General features: G+C 41.1%; 1 protein-coding gene across 1 annotated transcript in view; it reads left to right on the top strand.

Moving 5' to 3' along the window:
• thsd7ba (thrombospondin, type I, domain containing 7Ba) overlaps positions 1–18,464 on the top strand; it is a 162,011-nt gene that overhangs the window by 106,451 nt on the left and 37,096 nt on the right. The window contains exon 13 of the mRNA XM_088930773.1: positions 13,741–13,932. Within this exon, the coding sequence (XP_088786899.1) occupies positions 13,741–13,932 (192 nt within the window). The remainder of the gene's footprint in view (positions 1–13,740; positions 13,933–18,464) is intronic.

The raw sequence follows: 18,464 nt of genomic DNA, 5'->3' as shown, positions 1-18,464 counted from the left end.
CATTTTGACTTTCTGGCTTTTTAGCAGTTCAAGAGACAAAATGGAGCATTGTAATTTGCTTTTTAATCTATTTCACTATGTAGTCTTTTTCTAACCATGACCTTCTCAGTTACAGGAATGTTTACATTGACATAATGTACTGGAGCCATTTCAGTCTTTTGTTGCAGCACAGTACAGAAGCAGCTCTCGGTAGGGTAATGAATGACCTATTGGTGTCTCCTGATACTACTGTAGGTGCCTTTTCATTCCTTCGTTTGGGGAAAATGTTGGGTTCTTCAGACATTATCTTGCACTGGTTTAAATCATATTTGTTTAGTAGATGTAGCTCATTTTCTTCCTCCGATTGTTCTTCTTGCCATGTTTGTTTTCTGGTGTGCCTTTTAGGGCTCCCTCACTCTTTAACATTTAGGTCAAGATATTTAACAGCACTCTGTGAATTTTCATTCATACAGTATATATGCCAATAATACTCAGATTGATGTTTCATTCAAAAACAGATTTTGTTAAACAGTTTCTGTTTTGCCCAGACACGTGATATCATCTTGCCTTTTGCATCTTTTACATGGTTGGAGATTACAAGCTTTTAGTGATGCACTTTCATCTTCAGTCACACACCAGTGATAGTTGATATCATACTGTATATAGAATACATAGAACTTGTTTTTTTAAGCAAGTCAGTCAGTGTTTATTTCTGAGAAGTCTTAAAATCATCATGAGTTCACCTTGTTGCTTTGCTCTGCTGAACTAGAATAAAGGTAACAGATCTGAACTGTTTTTGGGTTAGGTGATGAGGTGGCTCCACCTGCATTGTCTTAACATTATAGTTCTTATTCCTCACAAATACAATAAAGGGAACATTTTTGTTCTTTGTACTGAAGTAATAAAAGCCTTTCTTTCCCAACTAATTTGAATTTTCAACAAAGGCAGACACCATAATTAATGACCCTTTACTGATTGACACACCCATGTTACAGTATGTTACAAAGTAGTAGTGAAGACCCTATGCAGAAACCAGAACGATATCCAGAGGCATAGTCGAGTGAGCAATCCAAGGTCCGTAAGCCGTAGGTAATCAAGCAAAAGTACAAAACCTGAAGCGGAGCTGTAAGCCGTGAGGAAGCCAAGAGTCGAAACCAGTACAATCAGTATAAAGCCAAAACCAAAACCAGGAGACATAGCCGGGGAACAAACCAGGGTCAGGAAGCCAATAACCAAATAGAAGGTCACAGCAATAGAAATAGTAGCTCTAGCCAGGATAAACCTAATATAGAGCGGGGAGAAGTGTGTGAAGCTGCATTAAATAGGCTGAGGTTAATTGGCTCATTAGGAACCGTGCTGGAATGCGAATGCATGTTATTAACCAGCGAGTCTGGACAGACACTATCAAGACTAGTGCTGCTGTTCATTCACAGCTGCTCCTCAAACTGCTGATGGAGGTTTCATGGTTTTTGCATATTTGACTACAGAAATCAGTTTCAGATTATTTAATTGGAATGAGCACTTGCTAAATGTTCCTACAATAAGCAACAGGTGTGCAATACGTGCACAATCACAGCCCTGAAAATACAAAGATGGGTTTTACTGTACATCAAGTGAGAAATGCTATTGTGTTAGGCAACTGTCATGACATGGGATAATGCACATTGAAATAAACTGCATATTGCATTTTGCGAAAACAAAGATAAACACTGTAATTCACAATATCCAAAGTTTTGCTGTATGTACAGTATTAAGGGGTTCAGCAGATTTGAGAATTTGAGAATTCTCACCTGTTCATCAGCACTTATGTGCAGAAGCAATTTAAAGATACAGTAGATAAATAGAAACAAGTAGGGGTTAATTACATGCTGAAAGGGAAAACATATCATTAAATCAAAAATTAAATCAATTAATTTTCAGTACAGAAGGAACCTCTCCTTGTTCCTCTCACATACTGATGTTGTTCCTGTACATGACTTTGAATTTTTTAATACAGATTATTTTGGAGAATACTGTACCATAATACTAAAATTAATAAATTAAAGTATAATTAGAATATAAAAATATTAAGTAAAATGAAACAACTCATGCAGACGTGATCATTCAAATGTGGGTGACACACCAGAAGAAGCTGAGACATTGTGTTTCTTTTCTTCTCTTTTCAACAGGAATAAACCTTTACTTGTTCCTTTGCAGCCTATACATGCTGACGCAGTCACCTCCTTGAACTATGATAATAATAAGTCCCTTCAAACTTGTAGGACTTTCTAGATAATAGGAAAGGGTGTGGTTGTACAGTATCAGACCAAATACAACTTATAATTAATTCTAGAAACATATTTGAATCTGAACAAATTCTTCACCTCAATGGTTTCAACATTCAGCTACTGTTCATTCAGTACTTCTTAAACATACACTTTTGAAGTGTAAGTAGTATCCTTTTTAACACTGTGAACATCCAAGAAACAATTATATTAAAACATTAATATCTGTGACATTTTTCTACATTTTGTTTCTTTCTTAATAACACATTTTGGTAGTGTGTTAAAAGGTCACAATTAAAGACATTAATCTTCCTTTATAAAAAAGTAACTCAAAGAAGGATTTTTTCTGCTTATTAACATTAACTGAGTTTAAGCCTCTATTTACATTATGACACATTTCTGTTTTTAGCACCACCATTTAGCGTTTTTTATTTCAAAGCATTATTCTTTCGTGCAGGCAGACTATAATATGAATTGAGAATCATGGCAAGCATGTGAGAAAGTTTTAGTGTTGTTTAGCAAGCAGAAGGAAATAATCAAGTAGAAATTACATGTAATTAATTATTTTTCCCAAATATGTATATTTTTTAAATACCTAACGTGTTGTTGTGTGACCTTATAAAATAATATCACATTAGTTCATAGCTTGTACTAAACGACACTTTTAATATTCTTTTCCTATTTAATGAGCAGCAGAGTTTTTTGTTTCTTTGCTTTGGAATATACTATGTGTACAGGTAGATCATTGAAATAACAGGCATTTTGTATTTTTATAAATGATTCATGTGTTCATTAAACTCTGACTTAAAAATACAATATTCTTTTTTCTAATGTTTTCTGGACATAAGCACACCTGACTTTTTGCCCTCATTATCTGTATAAAATAAACAAAAGAGCTAGGCTCTGTTTTTCTTACACAGAAAACTCAGTTCACGAGGAATGACAGCAGCCAAAAGCTTGGGAGAAATTAGAATCGTTTATTGTGATGTGGAGATTTGGTGTAACCCGCTTGGCTGAGGGCCAACCTCCCGGCCGTTGGACGGGGAGGATAGGACCCCCATGCGACCAATGGGGTAACTGCAAAGGTGGAGAGGGGGTAGAGGAGGGATGCAGAAAACGAACGAGGAAGAGGAGAGAGTGACGTTTGATATTTATGAAGACCGGTTGCTTACGTCAGGATTAGTGAGAATTGCGGCAGCTGTGTCGAATGAGCGCGGCTGCCTTCATTCCTCCCAAACTTTCATTAAAAACTCCATTTCACGAGGAATGACAGCAGCCAAAAGCTTGGGAGAAATTAGAATCGTTTATTGTGATGTGGAGATTTGGCGTAACCCGCTTGGCTGAGGGCCAACCTCCCGGCCGTTGGACGGGGAGGATAGGACCCCCCCAAAAGAACCAAGCGGGACCCCCAGTCACCAGTGCAGAAAAACAAAAACAAAAGATTATTGGGCCAATTCAGCTGAGGAGAGAAAGTGCCTGCTTGAGGATACCGGGGTTAGTTTTAATGTATGCATGGTAAGCCTCAGAGGATCGACGGCTGAGTTGCTTGATGAGATACTCGGGTATGCCTTAGCGAGCGGCGGAGGATGCGGCCCCTGATCCGGAGAATTGTTTAGGAGGGTATCATGATACGGCCCGTCTCGTTTGCGAACAGAGGGACAGTAGGCGAAACTCCGGCGGAGGTGCGAAGATGTGCGTAATGGGATAGAGGCTCGTAAGGGCTCATGTAGGAACAGAGTTTGAAATAATAGATGAGAGTGGCGGATCTGAGTTGGTTGGTTTTGCTTTTCTTGAGATAGAAGTTCAGTGTCTCGGAAGATAAGATGGAGATGTTGGATAAGCAGGGTTGAGAAGAAGGATCGATGGATGTGGAATTAACGGTAATTTCGGAGCACCTTAGGAAGATAAAGAAGGCTAACAAGAATAAAGATTCGAGAGGGCGGTCGACCCAGGGTGAGTGGTAACCTGACCTGACAACGTAGATGCAGGATTCAAGGATGTCTGAGGTAAGTGGTGTGCATAGGTTCGGAAGTGTTTTTTTCAAGCCAGTGAAAGCCTTTAAGGAGAGTAATTTGAGGGTGGATAAGGGATGGACAGATTGTGCCGAAAAGGAGTGGATGCCGCACAGGTATACTTTGGTGGTGGATGCTCGTTTCTTGAGTAAGTTTCTATGAAATGTCGAAAGAACGGAATTTTATGTTTGCGGAGAGGTGGAAGGATTGGAAGCCCTTCCAGGCAGTGCAGTAAGAATTGAGAGTTCGAGGGGCGATCCCTAAGGGGATAGTTTGCTGGGCCAGCTGGAGATTGCGATGGAAAGGATGATTCAGAGGAACGCGAGTTCCGAATAGGGAGGTACTGTGCACGGGTTCGGTCTTGCATCTGGTGCCAAGTTCCTGAATTGGAAGCAAGAGGGAGAGTTAGCTATCTCATTAAGGAGGCCTGGAATGGGAGCAGCTGCGCGGATGAATTGATGTGCGAGAGAAATCCATTTAAGGCGGCAGAGAAATTTCATGATGGATTGGGATGAAGACCTTCCTTTGTTGATTATATGAACTACTGCATGGATGGCCGAATGGATGGAGACGGTTTTTGTTTCCAATTGTGGCCCCAAAGAGAAGCAGTGACGACAATTGGAAATATTTCTAGCGAGGCCGATAACTGGTTGGCGAGAGGGATTGGAAACCATTGGCCTTTGTAATAGCCTCCGAAACCGACTGAGGGGGCTGCGTCTGTGAAAAGCTGGATATCCTCGGTGTCAGAGAGGTCAAAGAGAGATATGCCATTCCAGTTGGCCAAGAGAAGCTGCCAAAGCCTGAGCTCAGATTTACAGTTGGCTGAAGGGCTTATGTGGTGGTAAAGAAAGGGCACGGAAGAGGCGAGGTCGAGAAGGTAGACCGTCCTTGAGGAATGATGTGCATGGCGTAATTGAGGTGGCCGAGCGGAGAGAGAAGTTACCTCTTTGTGCGAAATTTGGCGGAAGAATAGATGGAGATATACATCTGGATCTTGTCGATTTGTCGCGAGGCAGGGAAGCGGAGAAATTGATGGAATTGAGGGTGATCCTGAGGAATTGGATTATATGAGAGGAGCCAGTTGTTTTGTCCATGGCAAGGGGTACCCCTAGTTTCCTAAAAAACGGAAATAAGTGTGGAGGAGGCTCTTGCAGGTGGGGTGTGAGGAAAGTCTATGGTAAGGAAATCGTCGAGGAGGTGGACGAGAAAAGGAAGCTTATAGTTATTCGATGGGATCAAGCCGAGAGCGTCGGCTAAGGTACCGAAAATGTTTTGGGCTACTCCTACGTCCGAAGGTAAGGCGGACTGCGAAGAACTTGTTCCGCCAATGAACTCCGAAGAGGTGCCAGAGGTCTGGGTCGGGAGGCATAACTTTAACGGCACTGGAGATGTTGGCCTTAGCGAGCCAGGCGCCCAGACGGACCGCTATACCAATGCGATTGATGTGGTATGCAGGGAATGGGGAAGAATCAAGTGGGCCGATCATGAAACCATTCTCGACTTCGGATGCTAGCAAGGAATCAATGGACTGGGGATCGGCGGTGGCAGATTGCAAATTTTTGCAAAAGACGAAGGAAGAAGGAAGTGTGCACGGGCCTGGTGAGAATCCGAAGGAAAGGCCGTCGCGTAAGATGTGGGTGGAAGAGGGGTCTGGGTGACGGAGCAGGCCGAAAGCAAGAGTGGGGATGTCGATTGGGGTAGACGGAAAAGCCAGTAGTCTTTTGGGAATGCTGAAGGTGGAGCGAGCATGGAAGGGCCGGCAGGGGCAGGCAGAGTGAGCATGAGCTTCGCCACGGAAGCTGCAAATGTGAAGGAAGCGACGAAGGGGAGAGGTACGTGTAGAGGAATTGAAGATGTTGGAAATTTGTTGGCCTCTGATCGTCACGATGGGGCGACCGCGAACGTCTTTGGACCGGAAAGGTTTGAAGAAGACCTGGCGGGAGAATAGATGCTGTGGGGGAGAAGGGGCGGAGTCGGGGTTGGGCTTGCGGACGGTATCTGGGCAAAGATTTGATGAATGTGTCCAAGAGGAACAGAAGTCGCAGGAAAGAGCTTGGACACCGGTGAAAGTGCGGCAGTAAAGTTCAATGTCGAGGGCTCCCCAGTAGGTGCGCTGGTTCCGTTGGAGTAGGCGGGCAGCGGCCTCGGCCAAGAACTGCTTATGGTAATCATAGAACAGGGAGCCCTCGAAAAGGACAGATAGATCGGGGATGCTTGCGTGTAATCGTCGAGTTCCTGACGACGTTGGGGAAAGGCGGAGCACGTGATGTCGCGGAAAATGCTGAAAGCCAAGCAGAAGTCGAAAATTCGAAGGACTGAAGCAGAGTGAGGGTCAGAAGATTTGAGAGTAACGGAAATCGAGCCGCGGTCAACTGTTCTAGAATCGGAGTTGTAAGTGGAGGAAGAGAGAAGGTGAGCTAGATTGACGTCCGCCTCACAATTTGCTGCCGGAGTGAAAAGGGAATGGGAGGAGGACTAAACTTTAGTGCGTTAGGAGGAGCTGGGAGAGGAACGGCTGTTCGGAGAGGAAAGTCCTAAGTAAAGGGGAGATTGGAATCCAGGGCCGAAGGCATGGGATGACGGATGCCGTGTTGGACACCGGGGAAGGGAGAAGATGAGGAGGGAAGAAGAGCGGAAAGCAGATTGTGGTAGGAGGGGTTTGACGGATCTGGGGCCTGAAGCTCGGTGGCTTGGGATATGGAAGCCGAAGACTGTTGAGGAAATGAAGCAGGGGCAAAGGCTGCGTTAAGGACTGAGGAGGCTGCCGAGTCGTCTTGGACGCCAGGGGGTGGGGGAGGGTAAGGGCCGCCTGCTGGCTGAGCTGGGGGTCGTTTACTAGCTGGCCTTCGGGCCGTGGAGACAGCAGCGGGGGCCGAAAGAAAAGAAACCGGGGCCGAAGGCACCAAGCTGGCGGAGCTTGAGCCGTGTTGGACGCCGGAGGTAGAGATAGAGGAGAGTGCAGAAATTAGATTAAGCGGAGAAGGGGGGGGGGAGGGGCGTGAGCCTGGGGCCTTAGACTCGGCAGCAAGGAGATTAGGGCAGGAGGCTGGGTGGAAGAGGCTAGGTGCATTTGTTCAGCAGAGGGATGGATTGCTTGGGGGAAGAGACAGACACGGACATATCAGGACGAGACAAGACAGAAGATGCGACAGGCAGAGGCGCGGGCGGCCTCGGGGTCCTCACGTTGGGATGAGTGGCGGCAGCACGGGTGATGTCATCAGAGGGCGCCAGGGGAGGCTGGGGAGTTGATGTTTCCTTGTGTAGACTGCGGTTAAGTACAGGGAAAACAAGATTTTTTTTTTTGGAAGCGTTTCTTTTAAAAATGGACGCCATGTTTTCGAAGTATCCTCTGGAGGCTTGCTACGGTCCGGTTGGAAGTCGCGAGGGATGATCCAGGAGAAGGGGGAGCCGATGTGCATGAAGCGCGGCGGCAGGGACATCCTCGAGAGAAGCGGGGGTTATTTGGAGATTTTCCCGTGGAGGAACGGGGAGGCTGGGTTTGTAATGGGAGAGGGACTACGACGGCGGAACGCAGTCTTCGGCGAGGAGTTGGATCTTGTGAGGACTGGCTGGGAGATGAGCGGCGCTGATGTGGCACGGCGGCTGAAGGAGGCGATGAGAGGGAGGTGAGGGGAGCAGTGGGGGGTGGACTGGACGAGAAGGGTAGGAGAGTCTCCTGCGCTGCAAAAAGGTCTTCATCGGAGCGGCGGATTTGTAGATCCATGAGAAGGGAGCACGGATTCGAGCTAGGCGAAAACAAACCATGCAGAAAACGAACGAGGAAGAGGAGAGAGTGACGTTTGATATTTATGGAGACCGGTTGCTTACGTCAGGATTAGTGAGAATTGGGGCAGCTGTGTCGAATGAGCGCGGCTGCCTTCATTCCTCCCGAACTTTCATTAAAAACTCCATTAATAGCTAAGGCCTTCTTCCACAGCAGTGACAAGGCTGGGTGAAGTTTTCCTGGGCTGCCTTAATGTCACTGTAACTCCTCACCTCCTAGGGTACAGATCATAGTATTCAGTATATTCTGTTTTGCGATGAAATTTAAACACCTGATAGGAATCAATAAGACAGGTAAAAAGCATGTTTTTTATCAGTTCTTCATCACACACAGACTGAATTGTATTCTAAGACAGGGATATTACCTTAGGGCACCTTATACACTATGGAAGCAATCATTTCATTTTCCTTTTGTGCTTTGAAATTGCTCTCTTTATGAAAAACAATTAATATAACAAAAAAAGGCAACTACATTTACCTTTCAGTTCCCACTTTATTAAATTCTACATTCATGTGCCAGTGCTTAAAAAAGCAGTATTTCAGCTTCCCCATACAGAGCTACTTTCATTCTTCCTTATTTCAAGTCTCTCTCACAGCTTAACCTCAACCTGGAACACATTCAGGACTGTTTAATTGGATGACAGAAAGTTTAATGACTGCAAAAGGAAGGTGGCTTTGAACACACAGTGCCAATGTGCCATGCATTCCAACAAGGCAGGCTTTATGTCAGGAGACTTTAAAAGAGAAGAGAAGCAATTACTGTATAAGGAAATACTTTTTCTTTCATACCTTCATACCCAAATCATTTCTTTACAAAATTCTTGTGCTTTTTTCCTGTTTTTTGCCTCCTCCATTGTACATCATGTTATGCTTTTTCCAAAATTAATTATTTTTTGTATTTTCCACCTTCATTTCCTTTGCTTTTGTGAAATACTTTGTTCTTGATTTGTACATTCCAGTAGCAAAATATACGAATGTCCACCTATGTATCTTCTGCTATAATATTTAGGACAGCACGAACCTGAAGAGTTCTGAATGAATGGGTAGCTAAGGGAATTTCATATCTCTGTTGTGAGTGAATTTGTCTTTACTCTAGTGTATTTTCTGCTAGACACAAAACTAAATTCTACTGTTCTCTGTCTCACTGTCACGCACACTGTATCATCAACGAATCTTTAAGGTCTGGAACTTTTCCCCAGCCCTTTAATTTGTGGGTATTATCTCTCTGTTAAAAATATATAACTCTGTTTAAAAGGTAAGACTTCACCCTTTTTAGTAATTATTAGATAATACCTGACCTACGTTTTTTTTTGTTGCAGTTCTGGAACAGGCTGTTGCTTTTCAGTTACACGCTCATGAATCTGTGAATAAGCTTTATGAGTCATTTTACTATGTTTCAGAGTAATGCTTAGTACAGAAACAGCTCTTGTTAAGGTTATTAAAGATTTACTGATGACTGCTACCAATGTTTTTTTCATTCGTTATTTTGCTGCTGGAATTACTTTTGAAACTTGATTATGCTATCTTGCTGAAATGATTAGAGTGGGCTGTTGATACTACTGAAATTGATTTGTTGTGATTTACAGTAAATATTATTTAATTTATTCAATTGTCTTCTCAAAGTCACTCACATTTGGAGTCTCACATGGCTGTGTTCTTGGTCCCATTCTTTTTGGTCATATAGTATATGTTAACAATGTAGGTATGGTATCAGATTTTATTTCTATACTAATGATTCTCAGAAATATGTTGAAATGAAACTTGACATTCATCAAGAACTGTCTTGTCACACTGCTCACATGACTTTAAAAATGGTTCAAACACAAACTTTTACATTTGAACTCTGACAAAAGGTATGTTGATTGTTATTTTTTTATCAGCCTTATGAACTTATTTACTATTGGTGATGTTGCAACCAGTCCATATACACAGGTGAGGAAATTTGGTGTTGTTTTGACTGGACCTGTCTGCAATATTCTCTTTTTCATGTTAATACTATTGTTTATATCCATTCATGTTTATACCAGACTGATGCATTGAAACTAATGTTTGCATTTGTCTTTCCAGGCTTGATCATTGTAGAACAGTGCTTGCTTTTGATAATTACATATGTTCTTAATGCATTACAATATGTTCAGAACTCAGATGCTTGGATCTTAACTAAAATAAGATGTTTGAGCATATGTCATTTGTTTTAGCTTACAGGCAGTGGCTCCCTGTAGATAACAGGATACAGTTCAAACTACTGCTTCTTACCTGCTTCTTTATAGCCAGCAGCCATATCACCCTGCAACTCACAACTGGCAACTCGCTGAAGCTAAGCAGGTGTGAGCCTGGTCAGTACCTGGATGGGAGACCTCCTAGGATAAACTAAGGTTGCTGCTGAAAGAGGTGTTAGTGGGGCCAGCAGGGGGCGCTCACCCTGCAGTCCACGTAGGTCCTAATGCCCCAGTATAGTGACAGGGACACTATACTGTAAACAGGCGCTGTCCTTCAGATGAGACGTAAAACCGAGGTCCTGACTCTCTGTGGTCATTAAAAATCCCAGGGTGTTTCTCGAAAAGAGTAGAGGTGTAACCCCGGCGTCCTGGCCAAATTTCCCATTGGCCCTTACCAATCATGGCCTCCTAATTATCCCCATCTATGTATTGGCTTCATTACTCTGCTGTCCTCCCCACTGATAGCTGGTGTGTGGTGAGCATTCTGGCGCATTATGGCTGCCGTCGCATCATCCAGGTGGATGCTGCACATTGGTGGTGGTGGAGGGTATCCCCATTACCTGTAAAGCGCTTTGAGTGGAGTGTCCAGAAGCAATTATTAATTATTATTATTATTACCTTTAAGTGCTTGAAGGGTTTGACACCTGACTATATCAGTCCATATATTGCACTATATTGCAGTCCCAATTTTCCAGACTGGTTCTTAAATCTCGGTAACAAAATAAATCCATTGACCTTATAGATACAATTTAAATTTAATTATTTTATTTAATTTTCTTAAATTTCAAATTAAACACAAAATCATAAACTATGTGATAGTGTAGTAAGTCGCCATGTTGTTGTAAATGCACAATTGAGCTCCCATGAATTGTGACATGATGCAGCCCTTCCTGCTCACTAGTCACTGTAATGACAGATGTACGGTGATGTACGAGCAAATAAGTACAGGTTGTGCGGTGGACATTTCACCGCAGAAATGTTCCAACATGTTCTGCATGCAGAATTTACAGGTACGTAGTAGTTGTATCAAAATCTAAAGCAATAGTTCTATGGATTAAAAGAGATGTATTCACAAGCCTGCTTATTTACAATGTCATAGAGCACTGAAAGTTTTGTTGTGTCAGTCTGAATCACAGAACATGACACTGTACATGGAAATGTCATCTATTTTGTGATGTTAATTCGAGGTTTTACAGTTTGCTGTGTACATTTTACTTTTATTGTGGTTTCAAATGCACTCATCAATGCTGATTCATTCTAAACCCGAAATACAAAAACAGCTCTGCAGTTCCCCTTTAACTCACTATACTGTACATCTCCACCACGTTTGTACTTTTCTGACTCTGCCCTTCTTTCAGTTCCCAAAACTAAGTTCTGAACCGCAGCAGATGTGCTCTCTATTCTGTTGCTCTAAGACTGGCATTATCTGCCAGCCCCTATTAGATCTAACATGAATTAAATCCTGTCTTAATACTCACTTTATTACACTAGCTTTTAATTCTGTTTAACTTGTTAAATGTATTTTTGTGTACACACAGTTCTTTTAATCTTTTGCTTTTACAGTAATTTGTCCTACTGTAAAACACCTTGAAATACTGCAGTTACCTTGCAGTAACTGGCTTCTGTGAATACAGCTGCCTTCCCTCATCTAGGGGTGTAAGTATGGCATGGGCAGACCTTGTCCTGGAGATGAAGTGTGTCTCCAGGATTTCCATGTCTCTTTACAGCAGCAGCTCCTCTCAATAATGGTCAATAATGAGCTGATTTAGGTCAAGAGCTGAATTGGAATGAAAAGCTGCAGACATTCTGGTCCAGGATTCCCCAAAAGTCTTATCCTGACAGTAGAAGTGCTTGACATATTTATTCACTGTTTACAGGCTTTAATATGGGTATCCTTGATTAAACAGAATGTTAGCTTATTAGTTAAAATGCAGGACAGCAGTTGGTATAACAACCCACTAATGCTCTGTAAATATGATCACCACATCTTGAGATTATCCAAGGGATATTTGACATCTTGTAATAGGAGATGCTTTGCCATTAACATGATGTGTTATCTCCTGTGATTGTATCAGACATCTGTTTTGCATTCTGTTTGTTAATGCTGTACAAGAAAAAACAAGAATAAATCACTTGTATTTGAAAAGAAGTGGTCTCAACTTTGCAGATCTTATGAAAGTTTCTATTTAGTGTTATTTTTAGAGATAAATGTATCATTAGAATGACTTTACTGTATACAGTACATTGGATTTTAAATTCTCTGACTAATGAAATGCATTGATGTCAGACCAAAGAATTGTGGTTTTGGTGTAAATGTAATTGGGGGACCTACTGTACCAGGGATCAGACACTGCAGTAGTGCTGTGCATATGCAGGCATTATGCTAAAGAGATCTTGACAGCAGTTGAGTGTTATCAGTCTCATCTTTTAGTAATATAGCAGAAGTGATATATCAGGCTGGAAAAAAGTTCATAAAAAGTGTAGTCTGATGTTCACCAATGATTAGGCTCTACTTCTACTTCAAAATATTCCTAAGCAGAGGAAATGTTTTATTTCAAAACATCTCATCCACTAGCAGCAGAGTGGCAAATTAAGGTTGCAATTAGAATTATCCTCCTCCATTCCACTGCAGTCTGAAACCATGCTGTTGCCTGTGGGAGGGATGATTGCATCCTTTTCCTGAAAAGCTAACGGTTGGCTCTGGCAATCATAAAGCCTGTAATTTATTTTCAAGAAACCACAGCCCTTGCAGGGCATACTGAAAGCTAAAGACATTTCTGACACCCTTAAGGATTCTAAATTAAACAGACTAACTGTGGAGACATACACAGTACTGGCCTTGATCCTGCAACACTTTGCTTTAAAGGCATTGAAGACACTGTTAAAATTGTAATATGTTGCAGTGGTCATTATGTAGTTAACAAATTATCAGCTTTTTATTTTTAGTAACAATGAAAAATATTGCCAATGAAACAATAATGATGTTTTAGTATTTTAAATTAATTTCTGTTCCCAATGAAATAGAATGAATCCATTAATAAAGTTACAGGTGTAAGGACTTATGGTCCATTAAGCACCGGACAGTAATGAAGATCGTGGCTACAAGCTGCTTAGAGAAGAACACACTTCTGGCATTCAACAGTCAACACTCAGAGACAAGGAAGATTATTTCATATGCTTCTTTGTTTTGTGCTTTTTAAAATGTCTTAAAAATAAATGATGGAATCTCAGTAATACGTTTGTCCTCCATACCCCTCTGTACTCCTTTGCACTTGGATGCACAGGTTACTGTGTTAAAGATTACTTTTGTTCGTGTCAGATAATCTGTCCTAAATAAATACGATATACTATTACTTCCAGATACACTCATGTCTCTGAATTGCATGACGGCTTGACAGGTCTCTATGGAGGTACATGCATTTTCTGCCAGCGCTGAAGTTTTAAAAGTCTCTAACAAAAATCATATTCCTTTGGCCATTTCAGGTGTGACGTGTGTGAGAGATGACGGAGAAGATGGTGATGTGACCGAATGCTTGCGGTGGGCTGGCACCATGCCCCTGCAGGTTAGGGAGTGTAGAGTACCCTGCAGAGATGACTGCACCTTCACCAGCTGGTCAAAATTCACTCCCTGCACAGGCTGTGGAGCCACCCGCAGCCGCAAGCGAGCTCTTGCTGGTAAATATCCACAAAACCCGGTTTTGATAGTTGTTTTCTTTCTAGCAAAATATAACCAAAACAGTTCAGTCCAGTCTGTATTATCTCTGAATATAGGATCTCCAAGGAGAGATGTGATTTCTGTTTACATGTTCTAATAAAAAGGTGTAATGCAATGCTGCCAGCCCAGGCTATGCTGTGTGTTTCTATTATGCAATCAGGTAAATTGGGATTTCTGCTAATTTCCCACAAATTCCACATTCTGTTCCCCTAGTGTGCCTCACTAAGTCTTGAACCAGCAAAGTGTTTAGGAGGTTGCAGCTGTAGCCGTCTGCTCCCTGTGTGTTTGGTAATGAAGCAGACCAGAGGAAGCATGGAGAGGGTGACCCTGCCAATCGCATTTGTGTGAAAAGAGCAGGCCCAGAGGGGTACTGCCAGGGCTGCCAATGTGTGGAAAGAGAAGCCCAGGCAAAAGCACACACCTGTGTGGTTGCCATTGGTCCCTCTACAGCAGGTACTGTAACAACAGGGAGCAGAGGTTGCAGAATAAACCAAGGCTACAAAATATTCAAAGCATTTAATTAATTTATAGCAAACATCAAACTCGAGTGCCTGAGACTTCATTAATGCAAAAGCTCTATAATAAGGAGTGTGTAAAGGACCTAATGTGATCAACTGGCATAACCGCTGTGACAGAGTCACAATGTTTTGACTGATTAATAAACGTGTTTAATGTTTCACAGATAATCAAAAGGTTTTCACCAAGTGTGATCATTCGAGATTCCTCACAGCTGCTAAACTTTAGGTTTTCTAAATTTGAATGTAGGAAATATTTGGACCTTATTGTATATAGAAAGTTTAAATTTAGACTATATTTCCATGTAGCCACAACTACAGTCTTTTACCATATTAAAGTACTACATCAGATCTTTATTTCAATTTTGTTATGTCCAGTGATATCAGTCTTTTTTATATCTGAGAGCACATAGTCCAAACTTTCACTTTACAGTTTATGTATAACGTTAATCATACCATAAAAAACTGAAATTATAAAGCAGAATTATATATCCTTCATTACATACAGAGAATTAAATTGAATCATTTTTGCCTTAAATTTTGTCTTAAATGTGTATTTGTTCTTTTTTCTAACAAAAATAATACTAGGAATAACTCTGATTTTGAATATTTATCAGATGTGGATGTAAAAATGTATCCATCATGTTAAGTGATTCATGGAAGTTTAATGTGGGTATTCCCCGAGGTCACAGTTGTATATTTATCCCCCGCTTCAGAGAACAGCACTGATCATCACAACTGGAACACAAAATAAGAACAACAGTAAAGACACTTTTACAGACCTCCCTGATTTTACAGACTTTATACAGCTGGGCTGCAGGAAGCAGTGAGAGAAAAGCACATTTTAAGGCCAAAACATCAATGCCTACACTGGAGACTCGATCCCAAGACTGTTCTACATAGATATTGAGATGGGAGTTGGTTGCTGGGGCTGCCACAGCTCGGCTAGAAAAGACCAGAAAGGGCTCCTGTTGTCTGAGCCTTTGGAGTGGGTTGTCGGTGTTGAGGGCAGAGACAGAATTGCAAGGCAAAGCTAATCGGGGCAGCTGGACAGAAGCTGGGACCCAGGGCAACTGCTGTAGGCAGAAGAGGCAGCAGCAGGCAGATTATGGGGGCTAAAATAAAGAAACAAAGGTTCTTTCAGTATTACAACATCAAACCTCTGGAGAGTAAAAGAGAAATGGCTGATGAACGACCTGAATATTTCACTATATTTTCGCAAGTCAACAACATGCCTCAGACAACACAAAGGCCAAAGGTGTGGATTAAATCGAAGAGGCAGATTTGGTTCAGGTACTGGAAGCACTCAAGATTGATCAATGCCCTGGGCCCAATGGTATCACATCAGTTGCACTCAAGGAAACAAAAGGTGTCATTAAGACACCATTGATGCTCTTCCAAGTATTGTTTCAAGACAGGAGCAGGGCCCAGTGACTGGAGAATTGCTAAGGCAGTGCTTGTCCACAAGAAAGGTGACATAACTGAACTAAGTAATAAAGTTTAAGTAATACATCTTGATAAAAAAAATCTGAACTCTATTACATGTAAAATTATGGAAAGTAGTATAAAAAACAAACTAGAGGATCAGCTCTATTGAAATAGGATCCTAGAGGACAGTCAACATGGCTTTAGAAAAGGCAGGTATTGACGAAGGAAGTTCAGAATACACCGACATTAACAGATACACACGAGCATGCAATATGGTCTATTTAGGCTTTCAGAATAAAGTTTCATTAAAAAATTCTGAGAAAACTACAAACTACAGGCAGAAGAAGAAGTTTATGTGTTTGGATTGAGAATTGCTTAATCGAAAACAGAGAGTACAGTGGTAAATTGTTAAAATTGTGATGTAATTAGTGGTGTACCACCAGGATCTGTATTAGGACCACTGTTGCTCCTCATGTATCAATGATTTAGATTCTGGTATAGTTAGTAACGTAGACAGCAACAGCAACAGCTGGCAGAATAGCAAACACTGTCAAAGCAAAAAATTCAATTAAAAAACATTTAGGTAAATTTAAAGTTTGCATAGAGGTAATAAAAAACACAAGCTCTTCCTTCAAAATAGGAAACTGGGCTAGAAAAAGCTACTTATGAACAAGACTATATATATTTACATTATGATGGGACATTATTTACTGTACATTTTCTAGACAGTGTGGAGAATCAAGAACAAAGGCAAACACCATGTTAGGATACTAAAGGATACTAAGGATATGCTCTGGAAGCACAGCCTGATACATTCTGGGTCTTAAACGGATATTTTACACTGTCAGACTGAAGGAACTGAACCTTTTAGTGTGTAACTGAATAGAGAAGACTGTGAGGGAATCTGATCAAGTATTCAAAATCCTCAAAGGCACTGACAAAGTTAGCTTCTTCTTCAGAATCAACCATGAAACCAGAGCATCAGGTTGATAAAAGAAAGAGAATAGATTGGACAGAAGCAGGCATAGCAAAGGGAGAATTAGGAGGATTAAGGAAAGGTGCTGGGAAGGACTTAGGAACTTGTCTGTTCTTACAAGGGGTGAAGTGATTGTAATGGCACAGTCTGTCACTGTACATCTCTGTGCTTAGTACCTGTCTATTGAATTATGAAAGACGTATGTTGACCAGTTCTTTTCTGTTACTTATTTTATAAGAACATAACTGTAACTGCATGCATGTAATGTATTGATAGCTTAGATCATGCCGTCAAGTAATTAGATTAGCTTATCCTAATTCCAATTTTGAAATGCAGTATTCAGTAAAATATCGTTATTTCATTATTTTTTATATTTTTAAAATAGCATACCTCTTTTATTTGTTTTTTTTTTATCAATTTAGCTCTACAAATATTATGTACAGTGTATATTTATTATTCTGAGACAAGCATCACACATCAAGTTAAAGGGGTATTTTTTTACTTGTTTAATTGTATTATCTTGCATAGTGAATATCTTTCAAGTATTGCACAACCAACAGCAGGGAATCACACAGAAAACTTTATTATTAATAAATTATTAGAGAAGATTCAGGTAGACACAAAGCAGAAAGGGAAGATAAAGTCTCTTTATTCTTCATGCATTTGCTTTGTATTGCACAGACACGGTGCCCAGTGTGTCATTCTTTCTTCTCTTGACACACCACCAAGACCCCGTTAGTTAAATTTCTATCAGTGAGGCACCTGGTGGCAAGGCAGGGAGAGGGGCTGATAACACATCTCTTTGTCTCCACAGTTTTGACCTGCAGCCCCCCCTTCCTTGCAGAATTCTTATCTGCTTTCTTAAGTGAGAGGAAGCCATATGGACATTCTCTTACACTAGTGTTTTTTCTTTAAATATCTACCTGGCATCTAAATAGACAGGGTGGGATTTGAAATGGTTGTAAAGACTTTACTTGACTATTATTATCCTTGGCTGTGTTTTTTTTTATCCTGTAATGTAACTTTGGTGTCTTGTTTTTCAGAGCAATTTGATGGTAATTTCCATATTTACAGGTTACCTGCTGTGAACAATCTGGAAAACAGATTAGAACACTTCTTGTCTGTAAGAGTGGGAGTTTCATTGTGCGGCAATGTCTATGTTCTGCAAAACAGAAATCTGTTCTAACAGACTTCGGTTCTACCCTGTTTCCCAGTGGTTTTAATTGCTTTTATGGGATTGCAATTTTTTGCATTGATGCTTCCCTTCAAAACTTTTCAATAGCTGAATTAAATCAAACGTCTTTTTTCTGCCTTGCTTTTACATTTCTTTAGTCAGTTTTTTAAAGTGTGATTTGGGAATATTTGTTTTATGTAAGTGGGGAACTTCCCACATATCTTAATAAAATTGATCAAACATAATGGAGCTAGCTAATTGTTAATGTCTCATTAACTGGGGGTTGGAAGGAGGAGGGTAATTACCTCTCAAACAGAAATCTTTATGGTGTGAAATATATTCATTTTTCAGATCATTAGTGTAATTGGATTTGGTTGGCCTCTCGAGCATGTGCCAAAC

The sequence above is a fragment of the Atractosteus spatula genome, chromosome 13, assembly GCF_055471065.1.
Source record: "Atractosteus spatula isolate fAtrSpa1 chromosome 13, fAtrSpa1.hap1, whole genome shotgun sequence".
In the NCBI taxonomy this organism is placed as follows: Eukaryota; Metazoa; Chordata; class Actinopteri; order Semionotiformes; family Lepisosteidae; genus Atractosteus; species Atractosteus spatula.
Note: the sequence above shows the minus strand (reverse complement) of the source record. Positions and strands in the feature narration are given on the sequence as shown.